General features: G+C 41.0%; 1 protein-coding gene across 2 annotated transcripts in view; it reads left to right on the plus strand.

Annotated features, from left to right (window-relative positions):
- SLC30A9 (solute carrier family 30 member 9) overlaps window positions 1-10,352 on the plus strand; it is a 91,416-nt gene that overhangs the window by 73,516 nt on the left and 7,548 nt on the right. Inside the window, exons 16-17 of one of the 2 annotated variants that reach the window (XM_019526199.1) lie at window positions 6,990-7,119; window positions 8,883-8,996. In XM_019526199.1, the coding sequence (XP_019381744.1) occupies window positions 6,990-7,119; window positions 8,883-8,996 (244 nt within the window). Of the gene's footprint in view, window positions 1-6,989; window positions 7,120-8,882; window positions 8,997-10,352 lie in introns of those variants that run through there. The other variant, XM_019526200.1, reaches the window with a different exon arrangement.

Genomic DNA, 10,352 nt, shown 5'->3' on the forward strand with positions numbered 1-10,352 from the left:
CCCCCCCCGGCCACCATGGTACACAGCCCCTGCTGCTGGCAGCAGCAGCAGGGAGTGGGCCCTCAGGGCACTCATGGGCCTCAGCAGGCAGCATCTTCTGGTGGAACACAGTTCTAGCTGAGTCCCAGGAGCTGCACGTGGTGGCCCAGAGCTGGCCCACTGCCTTTGAACCAGACCAAGCTATCTCCATGCCAGCATGTGAGGCTCCCAGTACTGCAGGCAGGGCTGCGTGCCCTCAGGCTGGGCCAAGGAGGCTCTGTGCCTCCACATGTGGCCCCCAGCTGGAGTGCTGAGAGTGCCATGGAGGTGAAGGCACAGAGCTGGCTCAGACTGATGGCGCGTGACCTCTGAAAGCCCGTGCCTCTGGCCTGCTTTCAGAGTGGCAGTCTCGGGGTGGTAATAATTGTCTTTTGGAGGCGCGCCGCAGACCAGATACAGCATACCAGGCCATTCTGTCTGACCTGAGGGCTGTATTTTGTCCACCCCTGCTTTAGAGGCATAGCACTGAACTGGATGTATGTAGAGCAGGGGTTCTCAGCTCTTGGTCTGAGCTGATCCCAACTGCAACTCTGTGTAATTGTTCCCCACAGATCCTTTGAGGAGCCCTGCTGGCACTGGCCCTGTGTGCTGCATTGGGCATACAGGGTGGTGCAGAGGCTGTGTGGAGATGGCACGAGACCCTGTACTACCTCTTCCACCTAGCTGGGATCAGAATCTGGGGCCCCGTGCCCACCCTGCTCACCCCCCAAATGCTGGGGTCAGACCTTGCAATCCTGTGCTGCCCCTGCTTGGCCAGAGGCAGTGTGGAGCCCAGTCCCGGTGTGCTGAGATGGCAAGAATGGCATGGGGCCTGATCTGGGCTGCAGACTGGCCCCATGGCATTTATCTGGCCAGTGAGACCAACTCTGTGAGCACCACTGATCTAGAGTGATCTATCCTTTATTTATTATCCTCATTGACATCTGCTATTCATTTAGAGATGCCAGAGGGAACATCTCTAACGCTTCTGTTCAGCAGCTATTGGTAATCTATCATCCATGAATTTGTCTAGTCCTATTTTTGAATATGGCTATGCTGTCCGTTTCTGCCACCTCCTGTGGCAATGAATTCCACAGTTTACACGTTGCGTAAAGAAAAATACTGACTCTTGTTAGTTTTAAACCTGTCTCCTACTAATTTCTGTGGGTGCCCCCTAATGGTAGTGCTCCAGGATTTGGTGAATGATAGTTACCTATTCACTTTGTCATGCCCTTCATGGAACTGAACTCTATGTTGATAGATGCCTAATTTTGCATTTCACAGATGTAAAACACATGGCTCCATTCAGTCGGTCAGGATTGTTCCATCTTATTTGTCTGTCCTGTTTACTTACCTTTCTCTTGATTTTTGACTAAAGGGCAGTAATTTTATATTGTTGCTGATTTGCTGATGAAATGTTGAGTATCATCAGGCCTAACACCAATCCTTGGGCACCCCCACTAGAAGTATCATCTTTTCATTGATTCCCACTTGGCAGCTGTTTTTTCCTGGATTAAGAACCCATTTACTGATTCATTTGGTATGTATTTGAACTACCTTGTGCAATGCAGCCTGCTAATCAGTGTTGTGTGGTAATAAATCAAACATCCTACAAAAGTTTTCCATTTATCTTTTTCACACAAATGTATTTCTTTGAAGAAAGAAATCAGTGTTTGTTTGACAAGACCGCAAATTCATAATACCATACTGACTTGTATTAATTTTATTCCCACACACTTTCAGTCAATTGAATCTTGTATTACAGGGGTAGAAGAACCCCTTGGCAGCCTGCAGGCCATATTTTTTTTGTCTGGCTTATGGTGAGGTCTTGGTCCTGCCTAGCCCAGGCTCAAGGGGCAGCCTGGACCATGGCGTGCGTGGCTGGTCCCACTGCCCTGGGAATGCAGCAGGGTTGGGGCAGTCTGGAAGCCAAACTCCATTTCTCAGCAGCACTAGTGGCAGTGGCTCTTTTTGACAGCTGCGGGACCTGGCTCTGCTTCCATCACTGAGGGCAGGACCCACATGGGCAGGGCATTCAGCCAGGCAGCTGGGATGTGGCTGTGGGCCAGCGGGGAGCAGCATTTGGGAGCAAGATGGGTGGATGGGGTCAGAGAGATCCTGGGATTTTGGGGCGATGACAGCCAGGGCCAGGGCAGAGCTGTGATCCATTGCCCGTACATCCCTGCCATGGGTGCCAGTTACATGGGCAGGGGCATGCAGGGAGTGGATCACATCTCTGCCCTGGCCTTAGCCCCACCTTGTCAACTCCCCAAAATCCTGGACCCAGCGCCAGACACAGCTCCTTGCCTGTCCGTGTGCACTGTGCACATGGCTCCCAGCCAGTCTCTATAGTGACCCCGGGATTGCAGTCACTGAGAGCACAGGGCTGGGGCTGGGGCTCAGCCCACAGAACTTGGGCTCTGCCCTATGGGGAGTACGTCATGGCTCTGCCCAGCTGTGGCTTGGCACTCCTGGCAGGGCTTTTATTGACCCATGATCTCGGGGTCTGCATAGACTTGCCAGGAGCTGCGTCCAGGCCCGGGACAGCCATGATCCACTCCTTCCATGACCCTGCCCACATAACCTGTGCCCCTTGCAGGGGTGTATGGGTAGTGGATCGCAGCTGTGCCCTAGGCCCTGGCCCCATGTTGTGTCTACTGCCCTGTGATTCTAGCCTTGCCTGCCTATCCTGCTCCTGAACACCACTTCCTACACACCCATGGCCCCATCCCACATAGAGTTGGTGAGCTGTTGTGTGAGGGGTGCTGACACAGCCCGCAACAGCTTAGCAGAACTCCTTATGTGGGCCAAATAATTGCCCACTCTCTGGTATATCAGCTCTTCTGTGATTCTGATTAGGACTGGCCAAGTAGGCTAACTGGCCTTTGGTTTCCCAGATAATCCTAGTTGTCTGTTTTTGAATACTGTTATGAATTTAGTTTCCTTCCAATATGGAATAGTGGAATTTCCCCAGTATGACAAGATTTCATAAAAATTAACATCAGTATGCGGAACTTGCCAACCATTAGGACTCTTTGTCTGTATCCCGATGAGCGCAGCTGTGCGGTATGCGCACTGTGCTGTGGCAAGGAAGTTTGGCAGCCTGCCCATGTCCCCCACACAGATCCAGAGGGCACATATTCCCACCATGCTTGCCCAGGAGTGCATGCAGTGGTGGGAGCCTCTTTGGGTATTGCAACACTGGGAAGTACTTCATTTTAGTATATTTTCCTTTGTTCTTTGTGGAACAGAAAAAATTTGAATATCACTGCATTTTTTTTTTGCATTTTATTAACCCCTTCACTGTCTCCATTTAACAAGGGATTATTGCTAGGATAAATTTTGTATTTAGTTTGTTAATATTTTTCAAAGGGAAAAATCTTTCTTAATGTCTGGAGTATGCATCTGTTTGCTGATATCTTTGGCTTCCATTATCGTTTTCATTAATTCTTTGCTGTTTGTTTCCTCCTTTGCTGTCTCTTGCTTTGTTACCATTGAGCCAAGATGGGCTTTTAATCCAGGATGGTTCATTTTGAACCCTATCTATTCAAGGTTCTGCACTTTTGAGTTATTGATAATTCTAGAAAAGTCTTTAAAGAACAGTGCCAGTCCTCCACCCTCTTATCTACTCTTTATTTCCTGAGCAAGTTAGAACAACTTAAGTTCTGTGGTCCATGGCTTGACTGCTTTAAAAGGGGATGGTGAGCTGCTGCTCAAGAGTCATCAACTATTATGCTCTGTTGCATAGGCCTGATTACTGAGATAGACATACAAGTTAGTTAAATTGCCTGAACTTGTCCCCTGGAGGAATCAGGGTTGCAGCTGGAACTGTTTTGCAACACTTATATTGCTACATGCACATGTGCTATTCCTAGCATAGTAGCTGATGCATGGTTCAAGTATTAGCTTCTCTCTTTTTTTTGGAAGCTGTCCCAAGTGTAATTTTGTTCATAACTTGTTATATACATGCATATTTCTGTAGGAATACAAATTTGCTAGATTTCTGTAACTTTAACCTGGAATGAAATAGGGTTGAAATTGCAACAGTTTTGCTACACTAGCATTACTAGGGAGCATGTAGACAAGAATTACATAGTAAATAGTCTAATCTGGGAGACGAGTATTTTTAGTCATCTTTTAGTGAGCCATTTGAGAAGTTGAGAGAGCTGGTGGACAAGCTTTTGGGCTTCAAGTGTCCTTTGGGTCAGAGTAAATAATAAGCTGTTGATATTGATACAGTTGTTACATTTGGCTTTACCCTTTATTTTAACATTCCAGTTGTGTGAGTTATCCCTTCAGGTTTTGGAAATGAATTTTGCCTCATCAGTGAGCATATCCAGTTCCTCTTGCTTTATCTAGTTTTGTAGCTCTGATATGCAAGCGATTTAAACATTTCTACCTTTTCTACCAGTTCAGTTTTTACTAATCACTCATGGCCAGCAGTCGCACACTGCATTTATTAGTTTTAGTGTCCTTCTGGCTGCTTCAGTAGATATCCTTTGCATCTGTTTCCAGCCTTAATAAAACTAACCTGTAACTTTGGATGCACCCTATGTTTATCTTCCAACCCCATGACATGAACATGGTTTTTCTAACTTGGTTACTGACCCAACTTACGAGTTGTTTGATCTGAACCTGTTTTATTAACTTCCTACTACAGTTTGCTATTAAACAGGCCTCCTTATCTCCCTGTTCAATACAATAGACATTTCTTACAGCCAGTAACATCATAAAGTTAAGAACCCACTGTCCCCTATCATCCTTCACATATGGCTGCTTCTACAGTTACATTTTTCTTAAACAGCAGCACTTAGGTTAGTAGGACTTCTGTAGTTTCAGAGTATTTGGATTTGGTGACTTAACTGAGAGCAATTTAAAATTTAGTGGAAAACCATTTTATATTGGAATGGCTTTGCCCAAACAAAATGAGAGATTTAATTCTAATGAGTTTGACTGAATGTAAAAGATGATTTTTTTTCTTTTCCTTTTGCTTGATGGAGATGCATGGTACATTATAGGAGAATGTCCTGAAAATTCAGTCCTACAAGGAAATACAGTTGAGATGAGATTAAATGTTTGAGGTCATTTCAACAAACCAAAACATTTTTCACTTTAGGAATATCAGTGTTTTTTAATGAAAATATTAAAATGAAATGTTTCAGTAACAGTTTTTTTTAAAAGTTTAACTCTGTGTAAAATCTTGAAATTCTAATCATCATGTTTTTAAGATGAAAAGTTTATTGTTGACATTTCCCATGGGATAGAAATCCAAATTTCACTCGGCTCTAAAATTAGTAAATAACTTTGTGGTGCTGTAATCAGAAAATGTGCCTGAAAGTTCTCCTTCAGAAAGATGGTGAAATCGAGCAGCATGTCTGAAACCTTTATTTCAGAGATGATTTCTTCAGAAATAAAATGATAAGGAATCTCTTTCTTTATTGGCAATGGTCACTTGTTTTTAATTTGTCTAGCAAATTACAGCAAATTTAATTCAATAGTAAAGTAGAATATCTCTAGAAGTCTAAAGTAAGACATGGAAACTGTCGCAAGGTATGCAGACTAAAACAATTATTAACAAACAACTGCAAATACAGCTGAAAGTGGTTTCCAAATCTTGTGGTATCATGTGAGTTTCACCATTCTGAAATCTCATCACTGAATAAATCATGGCAATGTTAAGTTTTGTATACTCCCTCCTCCCCCCCAGTTATGTCCTACTGGGTTTCCCCTGATACAGTCCATGTTTCTAAAAAGGAAGTGGACACAGCTAGGTGTCATGATCTTAACAGGGAAGTGGGGAAGAACCGACTAAGCTTGTTTTTAACTTTCCTCAAGTCAAACGTAGGCAACTCCTAGGGATTTGGCTACCAATGTCTTTGTTTGGTCATGTATACCATCCAATGACATCTTTTAAATATTTGGATCCACACTACCTTGGAATTTTAGACCATCTCAGCTCCAGTTTTGGTGCATTTATAATGACTAAGCCCATCCAGTTGGGAAATCTCAACTGCTGTGAAGTCTCTGGATGTGGTCTTATACTAACTCCCATCCAGATTCAGCATGTAGGCTGTCTAGGTGGCGAACACAGTGCTCTCCAATAAGAGTTTCAGTTGGCATGCAGTTTTCTATGATCATAGTCATCTTTTGTATATATAGCCAACTATGCTGAGGGTAGGATGACTTGGGGATCCTGTTGTTGATCCCTGTTATGCAGGGATCCCTTCCCTGGCAGCGAATCCGCTTGGCACAGGAGAGAATCAAGTCCTAAGTCTCCATGTTGAAGATGATGTTTCAGCCATTGAAGATGTTTCAAATGGTTGTTGTCAACAAAAAGGAAGTTACTTACTAGAGATGCAGTTTGTAACAGATCCGTACCAGCAGATGGATGTTAGGGTATTTTGTCATGATTTTAAAATACCTGATCATTTGAGGTTCTAATTTTCTCTAAAGGAACTAGTTAGTGAGTCACTGTGATTAGGGTAGACGCAAGCACAGCCTTTGTTTGCTATAACAAATAACTCAGACTTTAAATTTGAGGGTAGCCTAGAGAGGCAATCAACTCTTTCATCTTAACAGATAATAATATTTACAGATGGCAACATTTTTCAAGCCAAAATAATAAATTTATCAGCAAGTCGGATCTCAATACTGATTTACCATATTCCTGCAAATACTTGACTCTCCCATTTTCCCTTGCAAATGATATGATCCATGCTGCCAGGTCAACAGTCTTATTTGTGAAATTTGGTCCGTTTTAAATAGCTTAAAGCATAACCGGGAAAAGGGATTGAAGAAGTGAACCTCCAGTTCTGAAAATATTTGTGACTTTTTAAAGGGGGTACTTTTTTGTACTTGCAAAATCTGTACTGTGACAATATTGTGAACCAAAGAATTCAGAATAGTAGAACTGTTTTACACCATTCCATGTTCCCCCCCCCTCAAAAAAAAAAAAAAATTATGTATTTCAGAGGAATTCATGATGTTAAAGCCACAGACATGGGAATGAGCAAAGTGAGATTCAAGGCAGAAGTAGACTTTGATGGACGGGTTGTTACTAGTTCTTACCTGGAAAAACAAGACATTGAACAGCTGCTACAAGTATGTTTTAATAAAGTTATATTGTTTCCAGCATGGGCCTGGGGTTCTTGTCAAATATGTTAAGAGCTTCCCATTATCAAATATGTTGAAAGCCAAATTTGCAAGTAGATGGGTTGTATTATTTTGCACTTTTGAAGAATTCCAGAGGGATTTATATACTAAACAGGTAAAGTATACACCTAAGATCAGACAAACCACTACTGAAATAAAACCATCTATGGGCAGGAGTGTAACATGGATGTACTTTTAGTGTGTGGCAGTTGAGCAAGCCAGGAATTTTTAGATTAAAGTTTTTATTTGAAAATTGGCAGATTTGACAAATCCAGATGGTTACTCCTCCCTGGCTATGGGGGACAGGATTAGAATAGCCTCTTGCCATTCTCTTTATAACTATGCTTCCAGTATTTGAACATCTATCAAAAGTATCCTTGGTCTTCTCTTCTCCATATTTAAATAATCACAGTTATTCCAATCTTTCCTCATAAATCACAGTTCTCAGACCTCTAATCACCTTTGTTGCTAGCCATTGGAGTTAGTTTTAACTTGCCCATGTCTTTCTTTAAGCATGGTGCCCAAACCTGGATGCAGTAGTTCAGGTAAGGCCTCAGTGCTACATATATACGGAGGAAGAATCACTTCCCTTGACTTGAAATGACAGTCCTGTTAATACAACCTAGTATGCTATTGGCCTTTCTTGCAACAAGAATGTACTGTTTGCTTTTATTCAGTTAATAACCCTCAGGTCCTCTTTTGCAGTACTACAGCCTAGGAAATCATTTTTCAGTTTGTATTTTTTTGCATGTGAGCATTCTTTCCTAAGTGCAAGACTTTGCACTTATCCTTATTGAATGTCATTCATTAAGTTTCTAACTTATTCCAGTTTATCAGGGTAACTTTGAATCCTAATAATAGAGATGTCATATTTATCTTAAATATACTGTAGACACATTGCCTGTGACTGAGAGAGCACTACAGATATTGTTATACTTGAATGTGAGGAAAACTCATGTTAGTGCTGCACTATATAACATAGTCCATATTCAGTCAATTTGCTTGGACTTTGGTGAAAAATTGATAGTGGATATCTGCCTTGTACTCATAAAGCATTCCACCCTGCTTAGTTAATCTTGTTTTTTAGATTGGGTGTACCACTGGCTTCCTGCAGTCTGAGTTTACTTGCCGGATGTTCTCTTTGCTGGGTGTTTTTTTGGTAGAGCGGGAGTGTCCTGTACATAGCAGTTAATTTTGTGAATTGTATATACTTTTGTGTATAAGTAAATACATTTACTTTGCAGTGTATGTTGCCCACAGTATGCAGGAGGGGTAGGTAGAGTGGCAAAAAGATACAGGGTGAGAAAAGGGCAGGATGGGAGCAAGTGCTTTGCTTTGAGACTCTTACTATTTATTAATTATTTGATAGCTCTTTGTAGACGTGAATTTTGACAAAATAAACTGCAACTATGTAAGCCTTCTTTGAGGAATAAAGGAAAATCATTGAGAAGTAAAAGGGAATAATTGTACGTGGTGTAGATTTGCTGTGGCCAAAATGTTCTTTGTTTATTTTTAAACTTATCCATTTTGCTCATCCTCACTGCTTGAAAAGTCAGACTACGTGTGGTTGTGATACAAAATGAGCCCTACTTTTCCTCGATAAAACACACTGCCAATTAGGAAACATGGAAATATGTTCAGATTTAGTTATGTAAATGAAGTGTTTCTTTTTTAACTTTTCGTCCATTCTCTCAACTTTCATTCTTTGTCAGGAAATTCAGCAGGTGAAGACACTAGAGGAACTAGAAGCTTTTATGCTGAAGCATGGAGAGAATATTATTGACACCCTGGGAGCAGAAGTAGATCGGCTTGAGAAGGAGTTAAAGGTAAGATTCAACTGGTGGGCCTTCTTTTTTTAGGAACTGTTGTGCAGAAATGTTCAGTCTGACTTCTTCCCTGTGTAATAGGCTTTTAAATAAAATCAAAGGCACTTTAAAAAAAGTTTCATTAAACGAATCTGACTTGGAGAGCAAACATTTATCATCTTTTTCATCTGTTTGACATGTTTAGATTTTCTTTAGCTTTATCTCTTCATACTACTTGCTGCTTCAAGATTATTACTATTTAATAGTTATTTTTTATGAAATATTACCTATTTGCATGCACTGAATTTGCACAGTCATCTCAGCATCAAGTAATTTATAATTCTACTTTGGTTATAATGAAAGGGAAGTTTTTAAATGTTTTGTAATCCTACACTTACTGTTGTGTCAAAGCTAATTGGCTGTATATGAGAACTCTAATTATTAGACTTCTGCTCTTGGCAAACAGTAGAACATTTAATTTCCACTATTACTTTAATATTTCTTAGTTCCCTCATAGTTGCTAAACAAGAATGTTGTTCATGTCAGGATTTAAATATTTTGAATTGGAACAGTGTAGGAAGGTTATGTGGTTATTAAACTCTTTACCTGTGACATCGTGGGGTAGGCATGTTGGCATGCTTTCATTTTCACTTGTCATAGTATATATAATGGATGACATAAAGCAGAAATATTTGGTTTTGCATAGTCTTATTATATAGGGGCCTTTCAGGTAAATATTTCTGCTGATCTGTGTGATTTTTTTTTTTTTTTTTTTTGTGAATTCTAGAGTGAGGTTAATGAGCTAGGCAGAGATAACAGTTGGTGTTGTCACTCCTGTGTGGGATTTTAAGTCCCGTTCTGGTATGTTAGTATATGAATTGTTATATAACACGTGTATAGATGTATGTATAGTGTGCACAGATGAAAGAAAATCCAATATATAATTCTTAGTAAGTAGAGGCTGGGAATTTGTAGAAATACATATGGATTTGGATTTTAATGCTCAAGGATGTAGCAGACTTAATAATTATTTATATTTTTGCATGTGGCTTTCTTGTTTTATGATCTGTTAGATCAAAAATTGAGAGGAGTGGGGTCTGGAAGAAGCAACTTGTCTACTCTGTTGAAAAGATAAAGGGTGCACCTGGTTCATGCTCTCTTATGGCTGACCAATAGGAGGAATAATATATACAAATAACTACTACTGGTGTTCATGAATTATACACAAGGAAAACATGATTATATATAAAATTCAGGAAAACCTGCCAGAGAAACTTTTTTTTTAATAACAGCATTTCTGTTACTTGTGACCTTGACTGACTGTGGCAAAAAATGTCTCATGTCCTGTTCTCTCCTCCCCCCCCCCCCCCCCAAAAA

This window comes from Gavialis gangeticus, unplaced genomic scaffold (genome assembly GCF_001723915.1).
Source record: "Gavialis gangeticus isolate Ggan-Ray unplaced genomic scaffold, GavGan_comp1, whole genome shotgun sequence".
Classification (NCBI taxonomy): Eukaryota; Metazoa; Chordata; order Crocodylia; family Gavialidae; genus Gavialis; species Gavialis gangeticus.